Source organism: Microcaecilia unicolor, chromosome 3 (genome assembly GCF_901765095.1).
Source record: "Microcaecilia unicolor chromosome 3, aMicUni1.1, whole genome shotgun sequence".
NCBI lineage: Eukaryota > Metazoa > Chordata > Amphibia > Gymnophiona > Siphonopidae > Microcaecilia > Microcaecilia unicolor.
The window spans coordinates 401,498,125-401,525,760 of record NC_044033.1 but is presented as its reverse complement, the minus strand read 5'-3'; the positions used below and the strand labels follow the sequence as shown (position 1 = coordinate 401,525,760).

Genomic DNA, 27,636 nt, shown 5'->3' with positions numbered 1-27,636 from the left:
TGCCAAGCGACAGCCCAGAACTCTTAATGATTTAGAGATGATCTGCAAAGAGGAGTGGACCAAAATTCCTCCTGACATGTGTGCAAACCTCATCATCAACTACAGAAGACGTCTGACCGCTGTGCTTGCCAACAAGGGTTTTGCCACCAAGTATTAGGTCTTGTTTGCCAGAGGGATCAAATACTTATTTCCCTCTGCAGAATGCAAATAAATTCATATACTTTCCACAATGTGATTTTCCGGATTTAATTTGTGATGTGCTATCTCTCACTGTTACCAATAACCTACCCTTCAATTATGGGCTGCTCATGTCTTTGTCAGTGGGCACACTTACAAAATCAGCAAGGGATCAAATACTTATTTCCCCCACTGTATGTGTGACAGGTTTGGCTTCCTACCATGCCATGTCTCATGTGGTGTGCGCTCAGCGCCTTTAGTTGGCATTCTGTTTTGTAGGTACACTGCTGTGAGAATGGCTTCCCCCCATAGTCTTTTAGGGAGATTGCTATCTGACAGCATACATCTGGTCATTTCCACAAGTGACCTAAATTTTCTCTCTGCAACAGAATTTTGCTCTGGTGTATAAGCTACTGTTGTGATATGCTGAATGCCTTCTTGTTCTAGAAATGTGCGCATGCTTTGTGAAGTGAACTCACCACCATTGTCGGTCTGAAGAACCTTTGGTTTTCTTTCAAATTTATTGCTCACCATGGCTACGTATTTCTTCAGCATGTCTGTGACTTGACTTTTCTCTTTCAGCAAATAGGCCACACAATATCTAGAGAAATCATCCAAGAATATTAGCACAAATCTGTTATTTCCCAATGATGGGATATTAAACGGTCCACATAAGTCACTGTGTATTAAGTCCAGCACTTTATTACTCCTATTTCCTGTGTATGCAGGAAATGAGGGTCTTACACCTTTTTGAGTAACACAGTCTATGCATTTCTCCATATTACCAGCATCTGCACTTATCTGAATGCCGGTGGCCAGTTGCTTACTGTAAAGATCCTGGATCACCTTAGAATCACGATGTCCCAGGCGGCGGTGCCAGATTTCCAGACTACATTTACCATCATTCTTCCTTACTTGCGCCATATGTGAGGCTTCACCTGAAATGTTCAGCTTATAAACATCATTATGCATAAAAGCTTCAGCATACACTTCATCATTTTTAGAGATTGTGCACTTACTGTTTTCAAAATGAATCACAAATCCCTTCTTATCTAATGTAGATACACTAAGCATATTGCAAACTGCTTGGGGAATATACAAGACATCACTTACAGGAATTTCTTTAACTTCATTAGACACTTTGCATTTTAAGAATCCAATACCTTTTGCTTGGATCTTAGCAGTCCCTGCGTTTGCAGTTTTAAGAATACCTTCCTCTGGACACATTTCCTGAAAGAAATTCTTACAATTGGTTAAATGGCATGTGCTCCCCGAATCCAAAATCCAAGTACTTTCATTTGAATTATTATTTACCATAGTCAAAGATTTTTCTGCCATTAGAAAGCCCTTGTGTTTATCTTTGTCCTTCATACATTTCCTGGTTTGAAAATTCTTTAGTTCCATTGGCTTAGGTGAGCTAGAGGGAGTGTTTTGTGTTTCCTTACACCATTTAGATACATGTCCCTCCTTTCCACATGAGTAGCAAATCAGCTTGCCCTTGGGTGGAGTTTTCCCATAGCTCCGCCTTCCTCTGTTCTTTGCCAAGAAATTTGTTTCATTTCTCTCTGACTTGCTTTGAGAACACATCTCCTCAGAATCATTTATTATGCATTCCTGCCTTAGTTTTGATGTTGTCTGTTCAAAAGATTGCCCTTCAATGGCCTCATTTACAGACCTAAAAACATCAAACTTCTTTGATAGTGAGGTAAAAAGAAATGCTCTTTTCAATGCATCACACATGGGAATTCCTGAAAGTTCTAGCTTTTGAAATGAAGACATAAGATGCATAATGTGATCATTACATTTACTTTTATCCCTTAATTTGGTTTCATTCAACTCTGCCAACCAAATTGGTTGCTGCTTTGCATATGTAGTTGCATACATAGTTCTCAGTTTATATAAAATGTCCTTTGGTGTATCTTTTCCCTCCACTAATATGGCTTGTTTCTCTGAGAGAGCTTCCAAAAGCATGCACTTCACATAATAGTTTGCATTGTCCCATTCAGCCATATTTTCAGCTGTTCTGTCTTGGTCTAAGCATATATTTAATCCTTTTGCTCGAAGGAGACATATGAATCTTAGTTCCCACTGCTGATAATTAAACTTAGTTAATCTAGGCACCTTGAGAGAATAGAAAAATGGTGAATTTCTTCCCTCAGCCATTTTCTTAGCCTTCTGTCTGCTGTGTGGGGGGAGAGAGAGACAGACTGAATCTTTCCTTTAAAACTTAAGAGAAAAATGTGGCCTTTTTTTCTGCCTGGTAATATTTCTCTTCTTTTTCAATTCCTGGCCCCTGGGCCCATAACCCTTTTGTTGGATTATTTGTAGTAAATAATTAGCAGATTTTAGTACACACAGCTTCAGCTTTAGAAATGTTAATTTCTTTCTTCATCTCTCTCTCATTCACCCCTGAATAATTCACTGCTGAGTCACTTTAAAGTTGAAGTAACAAAACATCTGTTTACTCACAGTTTGTAGTTAGATTATAATCAGACAGGCTTATATATACATATTACTATACATTTGTATTATCAGCTCCTTCCATGTGCTTAGATGGTAATGGATGCTCACACCACCATAGATCCTCTCAGGTTAGGAGAGATCATGAGCTCCATGTGCTCCATGTGCTGCATGTGCTGCATCTAACCCCCACAGGAAGTTACATAGCTGTGTGACCTCTCTAAGTAATTCACATCAGAGGTCACAGAGTAATCACAGAGAAATAATAGGTGACAGGCAATGCATGTAAAATACAATTACATTCCAACAGAGATGAGGGTAGAGAGGTAGTGAGGAGCCGCGGACTGGGTGCATTTGTAGGTAAGGAGGAGAAGCTTGAATTGTATGCGGTATCTGATCGGAAGCCAGTGAAGTGACTTGAGGAGAGGGGTGATATGAGTAAATCGGTTCTGGCGGAATATAAGACGTGTGGCAGAGTTCTGAATGGATTGAAGGGGGGATAGATGGCTAAGTGGGAGGCCGGTGAGGAGTAAGTTGCAGTAGTCAAGGCGAGAGGTAATGAGAGCGTGGACGAGAGTTCGTGTGGTGTGCTCAGATAGGAAAGGGCGAATTTTGCTGATGTTGAAGAGGAAGAAGCGACAGGTCTTGGCAGTCTGTTGGATATACGCAGAGAAGGAGAGGGAGGAGTCGAAGATGACTCCGAGGTTGCGGGCAGATGGGACGGGGAGGATGAGGGTGTTATCAACTGAGATAGAGAGTGGAGGAAGAGGAGAAGTGGGTTTAGGTGGATGAGTGGCCTAGTGGTTAGGGTGGTGGACTTTGGTCCTGGGGAACTGAGGAACTGAGTTCGATTCCTGGCACAGGCAGCTCCTTGTGACTCTGGGCAAGTCACTTAACCCTCCATTGCCCCATGTAAGCCGCATTGAGCCTGCCATGAGTGGGAAAGCGCGGGGTACAAATGTAAAAAAAAAAAAAAAAAAAGACGAGGAGCTCGGTTTTGGATATGTTCAGCTTCAGGTGGTGGTTGGACATCCAGGTAGCAATGTCAGATAAGCAGGCCGATACCTTGGCCTGGGTCTCCGCGGTGATGTTTGGTGAGGAGAGATATAGCTGGGTGTCGTCAGCATAAAGATGATACTGAAAACCATGAGATGAGATCAGTGAGCCTAGGGAAGAGGTGTAGATTGAGAAGAGAAGGGGTCCAAGGACAGATCCCTGGGGAACTCCAACAGATAGTGGGATGGGAATGGAGGAAGATCCATGAGAGTGTACCCTGAAGGTGCGGCGGGAGAGATAAGAGGAGAACCAGGAGAGGACAGAGCCTTGGAACCCAAAAGAGGACAGTGTTGCAAGAAGTAACTCATGATTGACAGTGTCAAACGCAGCGGATAGATCGAGGAGGATGAGGATGGAATAGTGGCCTCTGGATTTGGCGAGGAGCAGGTCATTGCAGACTTTAGAGAGTGCTGTTTCTGTCGAGTGTAGGGGCGAAAACCGGATTGAAGTGGATCGAGGATGGCATGAGAGGAGAGAAAATCGAGGCAGCGACTGTGAACGGCGCACTCAAGTATTTTGGAGAGAAAGGGTAGGAGAGAGATGGGGCGGTAGTTGGAGGGGCAGGTAGGGTCAAGTGATGGTTTTTTTAGGAGAGGTGTGACTACGGCGTGTTTGAAGGTGTCAGGGACAGTTGCGGTGGAGAGAGAAAGGTTAAGGATGCGACAGATGGAGGGGGTGACAGTATGGGAGATGGTGTTAAGTAGGTTGGTGGGGATGGGATCGGAGGAGCAGGTGGTGCATTTCGAGGAGGAAAGAAGGCGGGAGGTTTCATCCTCGGTGATCTCAGGAAAGGAGGAGAAAGAGGCCATGGTTGGTTGGTTGTTGGAAAGGGCTACAGGCTGAAGAGGAGGTGGTTTAGTAGTGAACTCAAGGTTGATCTTTTGCACCTTGTCGCAGAAGTAGTCAGCCAGTGATTGAGGAGAGAGTGAAGGGGGAGTGGGAGTGGGGGGCACTTTGAGGAGGGAGTTAAGGGTGGTGAATAGACGACGAGGGTTGGAGCTGAGAGAATTGGTCAATTGGGTGTAATAGTCCTGTTTTGCAAGGAATAGGGAGGAATGGAAGGAAGATAGAATGAATTTGTAGTGAAGGAAGTCTGAATGGGTACGAGATTTCCTCCAGAGGCGTTCAGTGGATCGGGTGCAGGAGTGAAGGTAACGGATGCAAGGGGTCAGCCATGGCTGGGGATTAGTACGCTAAGTGGGACGGGAGGCCCAAACATAGCCTGGCATTAAATATCTAGGAAAAATGCTGGTGGTGTGTATATAAAACCTCTCACCGCCACCAGCTGAATATCGACCCCTTAATTTTTAATGTATTGAGGGTGTGCAGTATCTTTTGTCAAGTGTGGTGGCCCTTTTCAATTGATCCTTGAGATCATGGGGCAATTCAGAGTGAGGACAGATTTCACAGTAATTCTTTTGGGGATATATTAGAAGCCTGAAAATAGTCTTCATTCAGTCTGGCTAAAAGTACATGTGGTTTTCATATTGAGGGGAAGCAGTCTTAAAAGACATTTTGGTTGAGATTAGAAAATAGTATGTGTACATTGAATCTTCAGATCCTAGTCAATTGCACCCTAAAGTAATAACAATATAAAAAAGAAACCGACTTAACTTACTTTTGGGAGAAAATATCCTTTGAAGTTGGTATCTCTAGTAGTCTCATGAGGTACATTCAATGGCAGAATATTAGCAAACCTTTGAACTTCATGTATAACTGCATCAGTATATGGCATGTGTTTCCGGTGTTCAGCTCGAGCCTGAGAAGATCCTATGACTCTTTCAATCTCTTCTTGGACTTTTTCTGGTAATTCATAAACAAGGAAATAAGTGTAAAGAATAAAATGCCGTAATAACATAAGAACAGCCATAGTGGGTCAACCTAATGGCCCAGTATCCTGTTTCCAACAGTGGCCAATCCAGGGCACAATACCTGGTAGAATCCTAATAGTGGCAAGATTCCATGCTACCAATCCCCCACATCTACCTCACTTTGAAAAACCCAGGTATGCTAACTGCTGTAACCACATGCATTGTTTTATCTGAAAATGTAATGTATGAACTACATTTTTCTCCTCTAAATTAAAAGAAACATAATACACCTGAGGAGAAATCAATTAGGCAAGTCAATTACTGGTGTTAACAAGCACTTAATTAGCAATAATTAGGAGTTACACACAGATCTGCCCTACGCTCTATTCTATAACATGCATGCCTAAATCTCATAGCACGCAACTCTATAGGGAGAGGAGCATGGGCAGGTCAGCAGCCATACCCAGAAATTAGGTGCAATGTTATAGAATACCTGCATTTGCACGCCTTACTGCCATCAGTTGAGTGCGAGCATTTATACCAGCCTTATCACCTCTCGTTTAGACTACTGCAATCTGCTTCTTGCTGGCCTCCCACTTAGTCACCTCTCCCCTCTCCAGTCGGTTCAAAACTCTGCTGCCCGTCTCATCTTCCGTCAGGGTCGCTTTACTCATACTACCCCTCTCCTCAAGACCCTTCACTGGCTCCCTATCCGTTTTCGCATCCTGTTCAAACTTCTTCTACTAACCTATAAATGTACTCACTCTGCTGCTCCCCAGTATCTCTCCACACTCATCCTTCCCTACACCCCTTCCCGTGCACTCCGCTCCATGGATAAATCCTTCTTATCTGTTCCCTTCTCCACTACTGCCAACTCCAGACTTCGCACCTTCTGTCTCACTGCACCCTACGCCTGGAATAAACTTCCTGAGCCACTACGTCTTGCCCCATTCTTGGCCACCTTTAAATCTAGACTGAAAACCCACCTCTTTAACATTGCTTTTGACTCGTAACCACTTGTAACCACTCGCCTCCACCTACCCTCCTCTCTTCCTTCCCGTTCACATTAATTGATTTGATTTGCTAACTTTATTTATTTTTTTGTCTATTAGATTGTAAGCTCTTTGAGCAGGGATTGTTTTTCTTCTATGTTTGTGCAGCGCTGCGTATGCCTTGTAGCACTATAGAAATGCTAAATAGTAGTAATAGTAGTAGTAGTAGCATAAATGGTTGTGCCCAAAGATAGGTGTGAACTGCATGCTAAATTAATATTCTGTAAAGGATGTTCTGCACAGAGAGCACTTTACAGAATATTAGGGGCTTCTTTTACAAAGCCACGCTAGCTATTCCCACATAGCAAATGAGAGGAAGCCCATAGGAACTGAATGGACTTCTCATTTGCTGCACCGGGAATCACTAGCATGATTTAGTAAAAGAGGCCCTAGGCTAGCACAGATCATTTACTGAATTCCCCCTTAATGGCTATTTTGCATCTAGAATTCACTAGTATGGCTTGCCTCAGCCCTGCATAAACTGACTACCTATTTAACAGCAATTAAAGAAGGGCTAAAATCAATGTGGGTAATACTCAACCTCTAGCAGTCAGTATTTTTTTTAAGTCGAGGATCACCGTGGGCATAATTAACCCCAGATATGCAATGCCGGGCAGTGACTGAGATCTGGCATTGACTATCTGGGTATGTGCAGTCAATGAGAAGTTCACTGGGCACCAGCTGATGTTCAGACTGGTGTCCTGTCAGCTTGGCAGATAAAGTTAGGACAGCCTTTTTTTCTGGCCTAACTTTATCAACTTACTTAAATGGTTAGCGGACTGAATATCGCCTTTAACTGGTTAAGTAGCAGCTCTGCCCAAGCTCTGCCCATGGACCCCCCCACCCCCTCCCAGCTAGCCAGTTTGCAAATGGTAGGTTAGAGCTGATATTTAGTGGCACTACCCAGTTAAGTGTCACTGAATATCTGGGATGGCCAGCTCAGTGGGGTTTAACTGAGCAGGAATTTCTCCTGTCTGGTTAAACTCCTTTGAATATCAAGCCAAACCAACTTTGCATGAACCCAAATAAAAGCTCATGTGGGTCCCTAAACCAAGTGGACACATACCTGACATAATAATCTCTTTTGGGGGATATAAACTCTCCTTAAAGTCATAAATCAGAAACTTTGGAGTAGAGCTAGATTCAACACTTACCCTGATCTCCCAAATCCAAACAACCTTCAGAAGGTGCTTCTATCATATGCAGCAACTACACTGCCTCTCTCCATACACTGAGAAGGCAAGCCTTGTCACAATGGTTCATGCCATGATAACATCAAGACTTGCTTATTATTATGCACTCTACTTTGATCTGACTATAAAGTGTTTGCACCAATTTCAATTGATTCAAATGCTCCAGCAAGACTGACAGGGATCTGTCTGCAAAAACTTCAGTGGCTACCAGTGTGATATAGGTCTAAATTTAAAACCGTATGTCTGATCTTCAAGGCCCTTAAAGGAAATGGGTCAGGGTACTTGAAGAACAGGATCTCCTTCTACACACTTCCAAAGTCCTTAAGGTACTCCCGAGGTATATCCTTAACCACACCCTCTCTAAAGGACATCATCCAATGTTACACCCACTAATGAACCTTCTCAGTCATACCCCCTCCCTCCCTCCCACACACACACACACACACACACACACACACACACACACACACACACACACACTGTAGAATGCACTCTGAAAGGCTTCACTCAGCTCAAGACTATCTGTACTTCAGTAAGCAAGTGAAAGCTTGGCTCTTCACCCAAGTCTTTGATGGAAGAAGTAACTAATTTGCTAGTCACATAGAAATATAGAAAAACAGAAAATGACGGCAGATAAAGACCATATGGTCTATCCAGTCTGCCCATCTATACCATCTAATATCCATTTCTCACCCTTAGAGATCCTATCCGCCCGATATTCAGAGGTATTTAACCGGCCAGGAATGGCATCTGGCCGGTTAAATATCTTACATTCGGCTATCCATCAATATTCAGCGGGAGATAAACAGCTATCTCCCACTGAATATCCTGGTCAGCAGATAGCCCGGTCACCGGCTTTATCACTTGACACAGCTGGTTACCACAGATTTTCAGCATCTGACTGGTTAAGATTAGTGGCCAAATAGACCCGCGTAAATAACAGGTCTATCTTTGGCCGCTAGAAATTAGTCGGTCAGCCGGCTATGTTTGTGGCACTTAAAAAAAAAACCCTGAAATTCAAAGCTACTGGCCAGATATGGCCCCCAGCATTGAATTTCTGGATTTGCAGGCCACAGCAGGAGTTAGCCAGTCTAACTCCCACTGTCTTAATATCGGGGCCTATGTACTTGTACCACACTTTCTCAAATTCAGATACAGCCTTCATCTCCTTCACCTCCATTGGGAGACTGTTCCACGCATCCACCACTCTTCTCCTGAGCCTATCCCCTTTCACCTTCATTCTATGCCCCCTCATTCCAGAGATTCCTTTGAACTGAAAGAGACTTGCCTCCTGTGCATTTATGCCACAAAAGTACTTAAATCCCTCTCCCACCTTTCTTCCAAGGTATTCATACTGAGATCTTTACAGATGTCCCTGATATACAGACTAATACTGGTTGCATTGCTTATCCATTTCTACCCTTGTTGACAGCATATTCTTGTACCTTCCAGACTTCATATGCAACTTTCTTTAAGTTAGTCCCCCTTCTATCTAGCTCCTGTTACTCTATCATATCTGTCTATATGTTCCACCTCCACTCACACTGTATGCTCTCTATTAAGATATGTTATTGCATATTGTGCTGATATTGTAAGTATCCTATTATGCCATTCTATGCACTGTTACTTGAATTGCCTATTACATATGTCCAGATTTTTTGTGCTGTCCCCCCCCCCCCCCTTTGATGAATTTCTTCAAAGGTAAATAAATCCTAATACAAAAGTGAATATATACATACATGTGATTTATATCTCTACTGTTTTTGTCAGTAAACCCTTTGAAATTTAACTTGATTTTTCAGTTTAGGAAAATAAATATTCATTAAACAGTGCAATCCGCTTAAGTGCAAGGGTCTGGGACCAAAGAAATACATGCAGTTAACCGGAGCGTGCACTTAACCATTGTGACCCAAAGAAGCTTGACATCTGATAAACATATGTACAGTACTGTTTATTATACATACAGTATACAGTCTCCGTTAACTGACATTATACAGTCTCCGTTAACTGACGTTAGGCTTACTTGAAGTAATCAGTCATAGTCCTCTGTACACTCTTGTGTCTGTGAGTTCCATAGACTACGTCTGCCAGACGGTAAAAACTGTTATAGCACTGACATCCAGTGGCCTCCAGATAGGCCCGCATGGTGTTGAGACTCTCCAGCACTCTTGCAAAAGTGACAGGAGGAGGTTGTTGAATTTCGTCAGCATGTGCCTCGCTGCTCATTTCATCATCTGTTTCATCATTAGCCGTTGCCTTTGTTTAGGTGCATATCTGGACATCAGTGCTGTCATCAGCTGTTTGTAGATCGTACTCAACAGCTACATATTGATGAAACTCGTCTTCAGTAACACAGGCTGGGATGTCAATAGCCTGTTCATCTGATGCGTTTGCAACAGCTGCATCTGATTTGTCCCTTTCCACATCCCTAACAAAGCTTGCCCGCTTCTGGCAGTTCACAATGGTTGACTGTGTAACATGATTCCAGGCTTCTTTCTGCATACAGTATGTAGGGAATCCAACAGTGATAGATTAAGAACCAGTTCAACAGCATGCTTTATCCTTGCCAGTCTGGTCTTCCATAATGCTCATCAGACGACGTAGCACAAAAGCCCAATAATGTTGTTTGAAATTGGCTATTATGCCCTGATCCATAGGTTGGATCAGAGAGGTAGTGTTTGGTGGCAGGAAGACCACCTTGACGTTAGACAGCCTGACATCATCACTGTGTGCAGCACAATTATCACAAAGCAACAAAATCTGATGCTTTTGTGCCCGCATTCTAGTGTCTAACTTCTTTAGCCACTGCGTCCAAATTTCCCCAATCATTCATGAATTTGCATTAGCCTCATATGACACAGGAAGTCGCTTAACATTCTTGAAGCAATGGGGCTGTTTGCTCTTTTCAATAACGAGTGGTTCCAACTTCTCACTCCCATCCATATTACAGCAAAGGAGTATCGTCAGTCAGTCCTTCGACATTTTACCTCCTGTAGTTTCGGCTTGTTTGAATGCAAGTGTTCCATCAGGAATCACTGGCAAGTAGAGACTGTTTTCATCAGCATTGAAAATGTCACAAGGTGCAAACTCGTTCAAGATGGTAGGAAGAACTGAAACAACCCAATTTTCAGCACCAAAGTCATCAGCGTCTTGTTTTTCACCATGCTGTTTCTTGAATTTTATGTTGTTCCACTCCTTCTATCTTTCCAACCATCCAACAGTGGCTTTGAATTCAGTTAGTCCAAGACTTTCAGCTAGCTGATTAGCTTTCTCCATAAGCAGTGGACCACTGACAGGAAACTGTCTGCTCCTGACTTGAGAAAACTACCGAAGAAGAGCATCTTCTATCTCCTCAGCTTTTCCCCTACGTTTTCGTTTCCAGTGTGGATTTGTATTGTTTTATCAGTCTTCCAGAAGCTGGTCTTTCTGCTTCAAGATACATGAAATTTGACTGGGATTGACACCATATTCTTTAGCAATAGATGCTTGACTTTGTTTGTTTTCTAATTTTTTAAGAACTTCTATTTGTTCAGCCAGTGTTAAAGTCTTACAGTTGCGCGACGACGACCCAAGTGTACACTCTAACAACATTCAGGGCAGTAAATTTGAAATCTCGTTGGTTGTCACGCGCCAATTGGCTTCCACATTCCGTGTGCATGCTTATGCGGAGTCTTTCTTGCAGAGGAGTGGTCTTAAACCATGCATATAAGCGAATCTTGCACTTATCAGTGGTGTGCTAAACCGAAGTTTGTCCCCATAGAAATTGATGGTGCAAAAAACAGGACCGAAGTACGGCATGCAGTTAAACAGAGCATGCACTTATCTGATGTGCACTTAAATGGAGTGCACTGTATATGCCAACCAATTTGAAGGCAGAATTATTAGTGCTAAAAATTGGCCTGTGGTAGCTCCAATGCTGGTCTTTCCTGTGCAGTGAGGCTACTTTCAGCACTGCCAGTAAAAAGAAACCTTTTCTATTTATCTGATAAGGGCACATGCCAGTTTCCCCATTAGTGCATGGCCATTAGCTTGTGAACCTTTACTGCCACATTATTATGTAGGTGGTAAGGGTTCACATGCTAATCCTGCACTAATGATTTAGTGTGTAGCACTTGGGACTGGGTTTGCCTTCCTGACTGAGTAAGCCTATGTTTTCTCTTCCTTGTGGCTCATGGTATCTTGGCTCATTCTATCTTTCCCAGTAACCTTACTGAGGTTTTCTCAGGAAAGAATTTCTACATTTTTTCTAGCATATATGGCTCCTCCTATGATCTGTGCTAGGATTTCTCAAGTATGGCTGTTTGTTTGGATAGGGGATTTTATACATAGAGAAAACAAATAATTCACGTCTACCCGTTCCACTCTATCTATCTAATAGAAACATTCCATAATATGAAATCTACTGTGTATAGCCAGTACTGTCAGAAGGGATGGCTGAGGTAGGTGAAATATCTGAACTTGGTACAAATACTGTAATGAGAGGAACTTCTAGAACTCTTACATGGCTGCTGAAATGTGACTACATAATTGGAGGATGACCTGTGCTGACCAGCCATGGTATACAAAGTGAGCCCTTATGGCCAGCCCCACCCCCTGGATCAACTAGGCACTATTTGGCCAGTCAATAGGCCTGTGTATAGCTTCTTCTCTCAAATCTAAAGTCATTGCATATTAAATACATTCAATATTATAAAGATAGCAGCATACATATATTGAATCAGCTGAACCTCCATTTAGAAGACATTTCTATTGCAATGCATACTAGGTAACAACTTGTTGGAATATGATTCTCCCAGATACTATACAATGAAACATATTTCACTGACAAACTTGCAGTAGCTTTACCTAGTAGCAGTGGACAGTCCAAAACAAATTAGAAAATAGTTTCCACTCTTCTGAAGATTGCACACTATTTGCAAAAAGAGCAAACTCTTTCGGAAAGACCACACACTCTTTTCTGAGAATGCGAGCATGCATGTACTATTCACACATGCACACTGGTTCTTTCATTTTTGTTTCACTTTCTGTGCATAAATGTCCACGTGCCAAGAATAGAGTCCCATTCCACTGTTTTACCATTTTCAAATAGAAACCTCATGAAGGTTTTGCCATTGAAAATGTGCTTACAGGCATTTAAGTTCTACATACCTATGGACTTATATCCTGGGTTATATAAAATTTGTCCTCCAACTACATAATTGCATTTTATTGTATATAGAGATAGTGTGTCTCAGTGTTAGCAGGAAAGTTCATCAGCAGGGAAGAAGTACAAAGAGAACAACAGAAGGAAATACAGTCACTGCTCAATAGTGAATACATTAACCCTTTTGTGTCTTGTTCAGAGTGATCTTCTGCTCTCATTTCCTCAACAGTTTTCACCTGATATAATCCTAAACAATTCAACAGGTTTAAGAGTTGCACGGCCATTCAATAATAAAACATAACCACCAAAACTGCTCTTCTCTTAGTCTTACCATCACATCTGAACATGGAACCTATATAATTTTGAAACCACATGCACATCCTTGCCATTGATCCTTTAAGTAGGTATCACCCTATAAAGAAAAAAGGGCAGAGTATCTCACAATTTCTTAGAGAGCTAGGCATGTTTTAAAAAACCCAAAACAAACAGCAATAAGGGGCCAGTTTAAACAACACCAATGTTGAGTTTTCCTTGAAGTACCTCTGTCACTTGTGAAAATTGCATATTGCAATGCTCCAAGGTACATTTTTGAAACCAGACATAATAACATTTTGAAGGATACATGCCATATTTTGTGTTACTACTAATTTCCATGAATGTCCTACAATGCATTAAAGGCTAGCTTTATCAAAGTGTGTGTGGTACTATGTTAGCGCATGTTAATGCTTTTAATGTGCATTATTAGTAAACATCCTATTGCACAGAGTCAGACCTGTTGTAAATAATAGACTTTAATGAGTGTTAGTCTTTTACTAAAGCTTAGCTCGAGTTAACTGCAGAAGGGCCCATAGGAATAAAAAGGGCCCTGCTGCAGGTAACTCAAGATAAGCTTTAGTAAAAGATCCCCTTAATGCAATAGTGTGCATTAGTTAATCTATCCCAATGTCTTACCCTGAATCTCTGGATATTTCATCATTAACAGAAGACCCCAGCGAAGAGTTGATGAAGTAGTATTCATTCCAGCAGCAAGCAAGTTTTGTACAAGATTCACTAAATTGTCTTCATTAAAATATTTATCAGGATTATTCTTTTCCTACACATATCAAAAGCAATATTTAAATAGTTTAAACCAATAATTTTAAGAATAACAATTAAACACTTTAATCTCACAGAATAATACAATGAGACAAGCATTCATTCTGTTTCATATGGGGGACATTTCTCCCCTGGAGATTTGTCTCCTTTTGTCAAACTGCGAACACATTACAAGACATTCCAAATATCTCCCCTTAGAAGATTATCTGGGCATTATTTATTTATTTAATGATAACATTTATATCCCACGTATTCCCAACAACCTGATTCAATGTGGCTAACAATACAGTACATCAACCAAAACCCAAAAGTATAGGTAAAAAAAAAACATTAAAAAGAGAATACATAATTACTACAACAAAAGAAAAGAACAGAGTAAGAATCAAACTAAACGTCATTAGGGTAAAGAATGAACTAAGTTATCTAGACAGGAAGTTTGGGAACCACACCCAGAAATCTGCTAAAGAGGAAGGTCTTTAGCATTTTACGATAAGATCATGTGTTCAGGTTGACCTCGAACAGATTTGAACAAGGAGTTCCAGCTTTTCATGCCCTGATAAGCAAATCATGCCTCAAGAACATATTTGTAAATGACTTGCTTACAGCTCGGATAGTGTAGCTGCAAATAGTCTCCAGACCTAAATGGAGCATTATGGGGTGGAAGGTTAACGAGAGACTGAATGTAGTCAGGGGCCATGCAATATAATATTTGGTAAATAAGAACACAAAGTTTAAACATGACCCTTGCTTTAATTGGTAGCCAATGCAGCCTTGTCAACAGTGGTGTCGCCCTCTCAAAGTGTAACACTTTACAGACAAATTGAGCAGCAGTGTTTTGGGTAGTTTGGAGCTTTTAAACAAAAGTTCCCTACAACCAGCATAGGTAGCATCACAATAATCAAACTGAGACAAAACAAGTGACTGAACCAGGAGTCTGAATGTCTCAGTAGAAAAGAAGGTTCAAATCCTCCTTAACTTCCAAAGAGTACTAAAGGATTTGGCTACAACAGAGGAGACCTGAGGTTCAAAATTTAAACGATGATCAATGATAACTCCCAGCAATCTTGAAGACTCAGTGGATATAGTGAAATTATCTAATGGGAAAGGTCAAAAGAATTAGTGAGGACCAGGAATTTAGTTTTGTCCCTATTTAAGTTCAATTTAAATACAGATGCCCAAGATTTCTTCAGGTTTAAGGCAGATTTGACCAATTCCACAATGTCTTGCAAGTCAGGTGTAAAAGATAAATATAAAATAACATCATTGGCATAAATAAAGGGGTGAAACCCATGATCCTCAAAAAATCTCCCCAAAGGCACCATAATGACAAGGCACAGGCAGCTCCTTGTGACTCTGGGCAAGTCACTTAACCCTCCATTGCCCCATGTAAGCCACATTGAGCCTGCCATGAGTGGGAAAGCGCGGGGTACAAATGTAACAAAAATAAAAATAAACAATGTGGGAGATAAAGGAAAACCATGAAGCACACCACAACCACGGGACCAGGGGGATGAAATAGAACCTGACAATTTCACTTAGTAGGACTGAGCCTTGAAGAACTCCTGGAACCATTTAAGGACAACACCACTGATCCCAAACTAGTCAAGCAGATGAAGCAGTATACCATGGTTGACTACATCAAATGCCCTTGACATATCAAATTACAACGCTAGCACCATCCTTCCCAAGCTAACTTCAGTTCTGAACTGTGCCACAAGAGTCGTTAACACCATTTCAATGCTATAACATGGTCTGAACCTCGACTGTGAGCTATGTAAAAGGAAGAAGGTGGAAAGATGCTCCATGAGCTGCAACCCCACCAAACTCTCCATTATCTTAATCAAAATGGGGATAGAAGCTACCGGTTTATAATTAACGTCATCACTCCTGGAAGCATGAGGGTTTTTTGGAATCTGAATCAACATAATATAATCCTTCTTAATAGGAAAAAGAATATCCAGATTATTTTTGAAAGAGAAAGATGCCCATATTTCGACCCAAATCAGGAGATGGGCGCTTTTCTCCCGTGGGCGCCCAAATCGGTATAATTGAAAGCCGATTTTGGGCGCCTCCAACTGCAATCTGTTGCAGGAATGGACAAAGTTGACAGGGGCATGTCGGGGGCGTGGTGAAGGCGGGACTGGGGCGAGTTTATCGGCCGAGGAGAGATGGGTACGCTCGGCCGATAATGGAAAAAAGAAGGGCGCCAGAAGCGAGAATTTGGGTCACTTGTTCTGGACCCTTTTTTTCACGAACAAGTCCCCCCAAAGTGCCCCAACTGCTCAGATGATCATTGGAGGGAATCGGGGATGACCTCCCCTGACTCCCCCAGTGGTCACTAACCCCCTCCCACCAAAACAAGAACTTTAAAAACTTTTTTTCCAGCCTTTATGCCTCAAATGTCATACCCAGCTCCATCACAGCAGTATGCAGGTCCCTGGAGCAGTTGTTAGTGGGTGCAGTGGACTTCAGGCAGGTGGACCCAGGCCCATCCCCCCTACTTGTTACACTTATGCTGGTAAATGGCAGCCCCCCTTCAGCCATAAGTGCTATGGTAATGGTGTAGAGTTGTGGGGAGTGGGTTTTGGGGGGGATTTGGGAGCTCAGCACCCAAGGTAAGGGAGCTATGGACTTCGGAGGTATTTTAATTTTTTTTAAATTGTTACAAGTGCCCCCTAGGGTGCCCGGTTGGTGTCCTGGCATGTGAGGGGGACCAGTGCACTATGAATCCTGGCCCCTCCCACCACCAAATGCCTTGGATTTGTTCGTTTTTGAGCTGGGTGCCTTCGGTTTCCATTATCGCTGAAAACCGATACCGCCCAGCTCAAATCCCTCCAAATCTGATGCATTTGCCTGGCACAAACCGTATTATCGAAACAAAAGATGGACACCCATCTTTTTCGAAAATATAGTCTGTCCCTCCCCTTCGCCTATCCGTCCTCGAAGATAGGCGCCCATGGAGATGGGCGTTTGTGTTCGATTATGCCCCTCCACATGACACATAAAAGATATGTGTGAAGTAAGGAGATCAAGAAAGAGGTCAGGAGCATCATGCATAAGGTGTTTTGGGCAAGCATCCAAGGCACATTGCAAGGAAGAATACTTTAGTAAAACTGTGTGGTGTCAAATTTTGAAAAATGATTTTGTAATGACCTTTAAAAAATATTTAGATCCTGTAATAGGTAGAGCTGGGGCTCAGCTGCCCCTGTTGCCACCACACATAACATTTACCCCAGTAAATGTTTAACCTCTGCATTTACATACTAAAACTGGTAAAATCCCTTTAAGAACTTTAGCCTTTTGCAGTAGACTCTGGAGGTCTCTTACCCTCCTAGTCATTAAGAAGCCACACCTGAGGCATCCAGTATCAGGACAAAAATAGTCCTAAGAAATTCTAAAGAAGGGATATTAACCTACTATCATTTATCTGTATATAGCTCAGCAAGTTTCTCTTTAATGAATGCTGGAATATGATATTCTATATTAACGAAAGACAGAAAAAGTAAGAATTAACTTTCATAAGAACATAAGCATTGCCATAGTGGGATAGCCTGAAGGTCCATCAAGCCCAGTATCCTGTTTCCAACAGTGGATAATCCATGTCACAAGTAAATGGCAAGATCCCAAAACAGAAAAACAAATTTTATTTCTAGAATAAGCAGCATAAGCCGTGGATTTTCCCCAACTCCATTTTAATAATGGCTTATGGACTTTTCTTTTAGGAAATTATTCAAACCTTTTTTTATGTTCCAATATTTTTTTGTTTATTTTATAAAGAGATAACAAGGCTAACTAAAAACACAATTAGCCCATATAACAACATAACAGGAAGGAAGCATCTTATACATGTTCAAGAACAAAATTGGATAATGATTATTGACATAACATAGCATAATGGTCACAGATGATTACAGTGTATCATTGCTTTGAGTGGTTATTATTATGTATTTGGTCATGTAAAGGAGTCCATATTTTATTATATTTTAAACCCTGCAATGCTAGCTGCTTTTATCACATTCTCTGTCAATGAATTCCAGATCACCTCTGCAACCCCTTTTAAAAACTGTCAGTATATTGGCCACCCTCCAAACTTCCAGTAACATGTTAGATTTTAAGGATAATAAACTTTCACATTTGTTTGAAACCAACACACTGAAACTAATTTTAAACCAGTGTTGATCTTATATATAGATTCCTCATGAGAAGATATAATAGTTCATTGGTATAAATTTGATGTTAAAGGTCAGAACTTTTAATTAGTTTCATCATAGGCAGGATGCAGATATAAAATAAGAACTCTAAATATCTAAATCTTACTTCCCAAGAGGATGTAAAGCCTTTATTATTTCTGAGAAAAACCTCTTCTCAAGAAAGAGAGCAAATTCAGCATACTGTCTTTGATAAAAAGGACCTGTCAATGCTCCTCCAAAATGGCATGATACATGGTATCAAAGGTTGTGAGGAAAAAAAGACCACTATGGAATCTATTTCAGTGCATTAGAATTTATGAAATCTTGACTGACAAAAATCAAAGAAATGTTGCTATTCTAAAACTGAGAATAGTTATGGGCTACACTATATTTAATAGGGCCGATATTCAGACTGCGGGAATTAAACTGGCTAACTCCCGCGGTCGGCGCTGAGCCCAGATATTCAATGTAAGGCTGTTTCCAGTGATCGGCATTGAATATCCAGTTTATTTTTGTCTGTTTTAAAGATAACCAGCTAAGTTGGTATTCAGACTTAGCTGGTTTTCTTTAAATGGCAAAGATATCCCATGTTTTCAAAAGATATCCCATGTTTTCAGATAGCCAAATATAGCTACTACAGATAGTCAGTTATATCAGGTGATATAACTGGATATCTGCTAGCTGGGGATATTCAGTGGGGGATAGCCAGTTATCACTCACTGAATATTGGAGGATTTATTTATTATTTATTTATCTATTGCATTTGTATCCCACATTTTCCCACCTATTTGCGGGTTCAGTGTGGCTTACAATACATTGTGAATGATGGAAGTACAATTTGTTACAATATGATTATGGATTACATTGTGAGGGTTTAGGGTAGACAGTCAGTTCATAATATCATTTGGGGATATAACAATAGAATGTAGCAATGGGGAATGATAGGACGATAGAACAGTAGCCAGAGAACGTTTGGGTGTCACAGTTTTATCTCTGGGTGAATTATTAAGTGTGGTGAAAGTATGAGAAGAGAAATTTAGGAGAAGTGTATTGGTGTATTTCTATTGATGTGTATGGACTTTATGTGTTTTGAGTCTTGCCGTAGATTTTCTCAAAGAGATGAGTTTTCAATAGTTTGCGGAAGTTGGTTAGTTCGTAGATCGTTTTCAGGTTGCGTGGTAATGTATTCCAGAATTGCGTGCTTATATAAGAGAAGGTTGAGGCGTGCATTACTTTGTATTTTATGCCTTTGCACTTAGGGAAGTGGAGATTGAGGAAAGTTCGGGATGATCTTTTAGCATTTCTGGGTGGCAGGTCTATTAACTCAGACATGTATGCAGGGGCTTCACCGTGAATGATTTTGTGCACTAAGGTGCATACTTTAAAGGTGATACGTTCCTTGAATGGGAGCCAGTGTAATTTCTCACGCAAAGGTTTTGCACTTTCGTATTTTGGTTTTCCGAAAATGAGTCTGGCTGCTGTGTTCTGGGCTGTTTGAAGTTTCCTCAGTATTTGTTCTTTGCAGCCTGCGTATAGCGACTTGCAGTAGTCTAGATGACTGAGTACAAGCGATTGCACTAGGCTGCGGAAGACAGATCTCGGAAAGAATGGTTTAATTCTTTTCAGTTTCCACATGGAGTAGAACATCTTTTTGGTTGTGTTGTTTGCGTGAGTCTCAAGTGTCAGGTGGCGGTCAATGGTGACTCCAAGGATTTTTAGAGTTTCTGAGATTGGCAGATTTAGTTTAGGTGTGTTAATAGTGGTAAATTTTTTCATGTTGTATTGGGAGGTAAGTATGAGGCATTGAGTTTTTTCTGCGTTCAGTTTCAGTCGGAATGCATCTGCCCATGATGTGTAGACTTTGGTTGATTTCGTTGGAGATTTCATTAATGTCTTGTTTGAAAGGAATATATATCGTTACATCATCGCCATATATGTGTGGGTTGAGGTTGTTGTTTGATAGAAGTTTTGCCAAGGGGATCATCATTAGGTTGAAAATAGTTGGCGAGAGGGGGGATCCCTGTGGCACTCCACATTCAGGTGTCCATGCAGCAGACGTATTTTAATTTGATGTGACCTGATATGATCGTAAGGTTAAGAACCCCTTGAACCAGTTTAGGACATTGCCTCCAATGCCAAAGTATTCAAGTATGTGTAATAAGATTCCATGATCAACCATATCAAAGGCACTTGACATATCAAATTGTAAGAGGAGTATGTTGGTGCCGGTTGCTATCATTTGTTTAAATTTGGTCATGAGGGTAATTAGTACTGTTTCTGTGCTGTGATTTGACCGGAATCCTGATTGGGCATCGTGCAGCACTGAGAACTTGTTGAGGTAGTTTGTGAGTTGTTTTGTAACCATCCCTTCGGTTATTTTGGTTATTAGTGGTATTGATGCTACTGGTCTATAGTTAGTTATTTCACTTGCGTGTTTCTTTGTGTCTTTGGGTATTGGGGTGAGTAAGATCTTTCCTTTCTCCTTTGGAAAAAGTCCATTTTGTAGCATGAAATTCACGTGGTTCGTTAGGTCTGTTACGAATTGTTGAGGAGCTAATTTCATGAGGTTGTTTGGGCAGATATCTAGTTTGCATTGGGATTTGGTGAATCTTTTAAGCGTTTTGGGGATGAGGTCCTCTGACAGTGATTCGAATTCGGTCCGGATCCTGTCTGCTGGATATATTCCGTCTTCTGGGTCTAGACAGTTTAGGAATGTGGAGTATTCGATTGGGCTGGTGGGTATTTTAAATCGTAGTTGTATAATTTTTTCCTTGAAGTATTTCGCAAGGTCGTCGACCCCTGGTGTATCCTTGCTGTTATTTGTAAGTGGTGTGGTGTCCAGTAGTTTATTTACAAGGTTGAAGAGTTTGTGTGTGTCTTTATAGTTTAGTCCAATTATTGTTTTGTAGTGAAGTCTTTTAGTCTGTTTTATGGTGTATTTGTATTTCCTCCGTAATGATTTCCAGAGATTCAGTGTGTGTTCATCTTTCTTTTTGTTCCATGCGCGTTCTAGTTTTCTGACTTGTGTTTTAAGTTCTTTCAGCTCTTCCGTAAACCATGCATTTGTTTTTTTCCTGTGTGATGTTCTGGTTTGGATTGGGGCGATTGAGTCTAATGTAGTCTTACATATGTCATCCCATTCTTGGAGGAATTGTACGGTGTCTGTGTTTATTGACCATTCGTTTTGGTAGACCTGTTGCCAGAATGTTGTGGGGTCTATTTTTCCTCTCATGGTGTAAGTAGTTTGTTCATGTTTGTTAACTGCGTTTCTGTGTATTTTTCGCCAGTGGAGGGAGACGTATGCTTTGTAGTGGTCTGTCCATGGTGTGGGAGTCCATCTTGAATCTGTAAGTAGGAGAGTTGAGTCTGGATCGAATTTGTGCGTAATGACGTCTAGTGTGTCCCCTTTTTCGTGTGTTGGTTGAGTGTTAGGTGCGTGTAAATCCCAGAGTTTTAAGAATTCTTTGCATTCTTGTGTGCCTGTTGAGGTGTCGTCTTCGAGGTGTAGGTTGATGTCTCCTATTGTGAGGATGTTTGAGGCAGAGACGCATGTGTTTGAGATGAAGTCCATGAGTTGCGTTTGGGAGTCTTTCCATTTTCCTGGTGGCCTGTAGAATAGGATTGTATTGAGGTGTCCTTGTAAGTTCGGATGAGTGATTCTTGTTGAGGCGATTTCGAGTTGTGGTGAGGTGGATTCGCCAGTGGTTGTGATGTTGAACTCGGATTTGTAGATTATGGCTATTCCGCCACCTCTTTTTCCATTTCTTGTCCAGTGGGTGATCTTGTATTCTGGTGGGCAGGTTCCTATGATGGCGGGGTCTGTAGGACCGTGGAACCATGTTTCCGTTATGAATAGAAGGTCTAGATTCTCTATGGTGATCCAGTCTAGTATGTCTACTGAGAGCTGGTTAAGTGCTAGTTACCAGGTCATCAGCCATTCTGCACCCCTTAATCCTTATAGACCATTGGAGACAGTGGTGGAGCCCATCTTTCTTGCCCAAGGTCCTTTCCTGTCCTGAGCCATGCATGTGTACTGTACTTTGGATATGCAGCCCAGTCATTTTCTTTTCAGTCTTCCTCTGTTCCTTACTCCTTCAGCTCCTCCAAGCATCACTGTTTTTATCAACCTATCATATTCCATCCTACAGATGTATCCAAACATGACATTTCCTTGCTTTGATCTTGTCAATAAATTTTACTCAAATTTTGCTCAAATCCTCTCAGATCTCTCTTTTGCTCACCATATCCCTTCAACTTATTCTCCTGTTACACTTCATTTCAAATACATTCAATAACTCACCAGCTGATATTCAGCCAGCAGCAGTCAGCGTTATTATATCTACCACTGGCTGTATTCCTGGATATTCAATACTGGACCATGTCCAGGCACTGGCATTAAATAATCAGTTTGGGTTGTCCGCTAAAGCTTATGGGTCTGATATTCAGCTGGTGGCAGTAAGCGTTTTGCTAACTTTTGACAGAGTCATTATCATATATTCAAAGTCGAGCTCTGTCTAGGCTTCGCTTTGAATATATGGTTATTTTTGAGTCGGTTAACATGTAGCCACTTTTTAAGTCAATATTCAGCTCTTAAACGGCCATCGGTTAGCACATAAAGATAGGTCAGACTTTTATGCTGTCCCATGCACCAAACGTGGCCACTTATGGGCTGAATATCAGCACTTAAGAAGCCAAGTGCTAACTCTGCCCCTGGAAAGCCCCCAACATAGCTGGCTTTGAGTTTGGTGCTAACCATGAATTTCAGCAGCACTTAGCTAATTATGTGCCACTGAAAATTAGCAGCTTGCCCCAATCAAGCAATTTAACTGGTCAGTGACCAGCTAAATCACTTGAATATTGGCCAGTATGGGTTACGTGCAATATTTAGCTCTTAACCACATAAGCTGAACCACTTAAAGAAAGGACTGCTATTTATACAACCCAATTTAAGCAGTTATCTTATGCGGTTAAGGGTTGAATATCAGAACTTAACCACATGAGTGCCAAATCTGCCTCTGAAATGTCCTCAAGTTAGCCAGGATGCACTGGGCAGGGCTGGACATCACCATTTTCATGGCGGCACTGCTGGAAGAGGAGGGAGTATATCTCCATCCGCTAACAAAGGTACAGGAGACAGGGAAGAGGGCTGCTAGGCCATCAGGTTGAGGGGGTTGATTTGTGGCCCACTGGGCCACCAGGGATTTGGGGAGGATGCTAGGGGAGTTAGGAGGGGCTGGAGACCCACCGGATTTCCAGCCCCCCGAACATGTGTCAGGGGGATTGGGAGGACTGGAGGTCCACTGGACCTCCAGCTCCTGTGTTTGACAGATCTGGGCTTTTGACAGCCCAGACCTATCAAACAAGTGTGGGAGGATTGTGCCTGAGCACATGCTCAGGCACAGTCCACCTGCACTTTACCCTACGATCAGAGATAACAGCGCACATAAATTTGCATGCTATTATCTCTGATCATAGGAGTGGTAAAGTCTCGTGCTGTTCTAGCACTATTTTTAGAGCACTGTATGGAACAGTGCGGGGTTTTCGATCACCTGGGCATCAGTGCATAAATGCAAAGGGGGTGTACATATGGACAAAGCATGGGAGAGGCATGGGTGTGTCTTCATCTTACATGTTCAACTTACAGATGTTACAGATTGCATGCTTAGCTTGCCATACTTAGACACACTCACTTATGCCTGCCATTGACATGACATAAATTTGTACTTAAATGTAGGCATGCCAATGCTGATTTATACTAATATTCTAAAACCCACATTGTGGCATCCAGTTATGGAATTGCCTCCCTGGGTTGTCTTCCATTTCCATGCTCTCCAACAAAATTCCTCATCACTTTCTTTTTCTCTTGTGATTTGATCCTGTCAGATATCATAGCTCTCTCACATGATTCATCTACTTTTTTCTGTTTTTAATGTTGCATAGCACTAATTGTTGATCAGATGCAATGCTCATACTTGGGAAGCTGTAGCACTGTGTTACCATCTTGGGAAATTCTTTACAACCAGAATCAAGCCAATCATGTTCTCTCTCTGGCCATCCGGTAATTTCTGTGTCCACTTATACTTTTCTGTACCCTGAAACTTGGTGTTTGCCACACACAGACTGTTTTGCTTTGCAAAGTCCCAGAGCCATTCACCTCTTTCATTCCTCTCACTGATGACTTCTTTATATCCATTGTATTTTCCGTTGCTTCTTCAAGATACAAAGTCATTTCAATGGATGCACAAAATGCAACCACCAACAAAGATTGACTGAACCAAAAGAATGATGTGACCAACACTAACAACGATGGAGTTCTCTTTCTTACTTCATGCCTACATTATGAGTGCTGCCTATATGGAGCTATTGCACTACAGTAGCAATGCTGACCCAAAATTAATTGGGTCAAAGCCGGGCAGATTTCTATGGACAAAGCTGTGTGGACTTTTACGGCCTATGATCCAGAAACACCATGATATAATCTCATGTTCATGAATTGCTAATGAATGTGACTGTTGGGCAGACTGGATGGACCATTCAGGTCTTTATCTGCCATCACTCTCTCTGTTACTCGTAGTTTAAATTTGTAATTTGGTTGCTGAAGTCTTAGTTGTATTGAAGCAATCTAATTTTAGATCTCTGTGGCTTTTGAGCTGCTGGGCATACCAGTTACACCTAACAAATGTTGCATTGTGCAGAGATCCTACTGTACCACTCTGCTCACTGACTCATTGTGCACTCAGGCCAGAAAGAGGCTACCATGGGGCACTAGCAAACAGGATGCTCAAAACACTAGCAAACAAGATGTTCCAAACACCCAAGGATTGCCTCCAAAAGTTAGATGTATCATATTGCTATGACACCAGACCAAGATGCACCATGTATATCTCCTGCATACAGGAATAAAAACATTTAGGCTTGAGCCTGGAGAGGAGCGAGGGGATTAATTGGCCATCTTGGTTGGGCTTACTAGTGTCCCTCCAGTATAAATTCTTTATGGTTTCTCATAGAATTTCTCTCACTGATTAATTACTCTCATTCCCAGTGGACCTGACAAATGCTGAGATAGTGCAATTAAAATACCCTCTGAGATAAATGGTCTCTTGCACATTTATCTTTAACAGCTAAAAAGGACCTCAAACATTCTGGTGAAATGTATATGTTTGCCAAGATAATCTTAACATTTTTGTGTAATCTGGTTACTATCACGATCCGAGGAAAGTGAACCCTTGGACCGTAGTGCAGTTGGCTCGACCTGTGCAGGCAATATAATGGCCAGGAGTTTGCGTTTCCCAATGGTGTAATTCTGCTCAGCTGTGAAGAATTTATTTGAAAAGGAGCAGGGCAACAGTTTCCCACTGGAAGAGGTAGGGAAAGAATGGCCCCAGCCCCTACAGAGGAGGCTTCCACTTCCACAAAGAAGGATGTGCAATATCAGGGCATTCTAGCACAGGAACTGATGGCTTCCTTTAGCTTAAAAAAGGCCTGCTGGGCTTTGGTCAGCCAGTTGAATGTGTCTGCCACCTTATGAGTGGGTGGCTGGGAGAAAAAGTGAATCATAATCAGGGACAAGAGCCAGCAATAGTCCCGGAGGCTTTTTCGAGTTCCGATGATAGCTCTGATGGGGGCAGACAATCTCGGGAATGGAGATGAGGCAGAGGAGGTAGAGGTAAACGTTTGCACCAATAAGGAAATCGTCGTATTGGATATCAAGATTATCAGCAATATCATGTACAACAACCTATGTTTCAACCACAGTTTCAGGGTCCTGTTGTTACACCTTCGTTATTATATGGAGGTGCACCCATAAGTACATAAGTACATAAGTAATGCCATACTGGGAAAAGACCAAGGGTCCATCGAGCCCAGCATCCTGTCCACGACAGCGGCCAATCCAGGCCAAGGGCACCTGGCAAGCTTCCCAAACGTACAAACATTCTATACATGTTATTCCTGGAATTTTGGAGTTTTCCAAGTCCGTTTAGTAGCGGTTTATGGACTTGTCCTTTAGGAAACCGTCCAACCCCTTTTTAAACTCTGATAAGCTATCTGCCTTCACCACTTTCTCCGGCAACAAATAACAGAGTTTAATTACACGTTGGGTGAAGAAAAATTTTCTCTGATTTGTTTTAAATTTACTACACTGTAGTTTCATCGCATGCCCCCTAGTCCTAGTATTTTTGGAAAGCGTGAACAGACGCTTCACATCCACCTGTTCCACTCCACTCATTATTTTATATACCTCTATCATGTCTCCCCTCAGCCGTCTCTTCTCCAAGCTGTATAGCCCTAGCCTCCTTAGTCTTTCTTCATAGGGAAGTCGTCCCATCCCCGCTATCATTTTAGTCGCCCTTCGCTGCACCTTTTCCAATTCTACTATATCTTTCTTGAGATGCGGCGACCAGAATTGAACACAATACTCAAGGTGCGGTTGCACCATGGAGCGATACTACGGCATTATAACATCCTCACACCTGTTTTCCATACCTTTCCTGATAATACCCAACATTCTATTCGCTTTCTTAGCCACAGCAGCACACTGAGCAAAAGGTTTCAGTGTGTTATCGACAACGACACCCAGATCCCTTTCTTGGTCCGTAACTCCTAACGTGGAACCTTGCATGACGTAGCTATAATTCGGGTTCTTTTTTCCCACATGCAGCACCTTGCACTTGCTCACATTAAACATCATCTGCCATTTAGCCGCCCAGTCTCCCAGTCTCGTAAGGTCCTCTTATAATTTTTCACAATCCTGTCGCGATTTAACGACTTTGAATAACTTTGTGTCATCAGCAAATTTAATTACCTCGCTAGTTACTCCCATCTCTAAATCATTTATAAATATATTAAAAAGCAGCGGTCCTAGCACAGACCCCTGAGGAACCCCACTAACTACCCTTCTCCATTGTGAATACTGCCCATTTAACCCCACTCTCTGTTTCCTATCCTTCAACCAGTTTTTAATCCACAATAGGACATTTCCTCCTATCCCATGACCCTCCAATTTCCTCTGCAGCCTTTCATGAGGTACCTTGTCAAACGCCTTTTGAAAATCCAGATACACAATATCAACCGACTCCCCTTTGTCCACATGTTTGTTCACTCCTTCAAAGAATTGAAGTAAATTGGTCAGGCAAGATTTCCCCACACAAAAGCCATGCTGACTTGGTCTCAGTAATCCATGTCCTCGGATGTGCTCTGTAATTTTGTTTTTGATAATAGCCTCTACCATTTTCCCCGGCACCGACGTCAGACTCACCGGTCTATAATTTCCCGGATCTCCCCTGGAGCCTTTTTTAAAAATGGGCGTTACATTGGCCACCCTCCAATCTTCCGGTACCACGCTCGATTTTAAGGATAAGTTGCATATCACTAGCAGTAGCTCTGCAAGCTCGTTTTTCAGTTCTATCAGTACTCTAGGATGAATACCATCCGGTCCAGGAGATTTGCTACTCTTCAGTT

General features: G+C 41.8%; 1 protein-coding gene across 2 annotated transcripts in view; it reads right to left on the bottom strand.

Annotated features, from left to right (window-relative positions):
- LOC115467070 (cytochrome P450 2K1-like) overlaps positions 1-27,636 on the bottom strand; it is a 154,413-nt gene that overhangs the window by 35,079 nt on the left and 91,698 nt on the right. For both annotated transcript variants that reach the window (XM_030198749.1, XM_030198748.1), the window contains exons 6-7: positions 13,844-13,985; positions 5,312-5,496 (exon numbers count right to left, since the gene is read on the bottom strand). In XM_030198749.1, the coding sequence (XP_030054609.1) occupies positions 5,312-5,496; positions 13,844-13,985 (327 nt within the window). The remainder of the gene's footprint in view (positions 1-5,311; positions 5,497-13,843; positions 13,986-27,636) is intronic.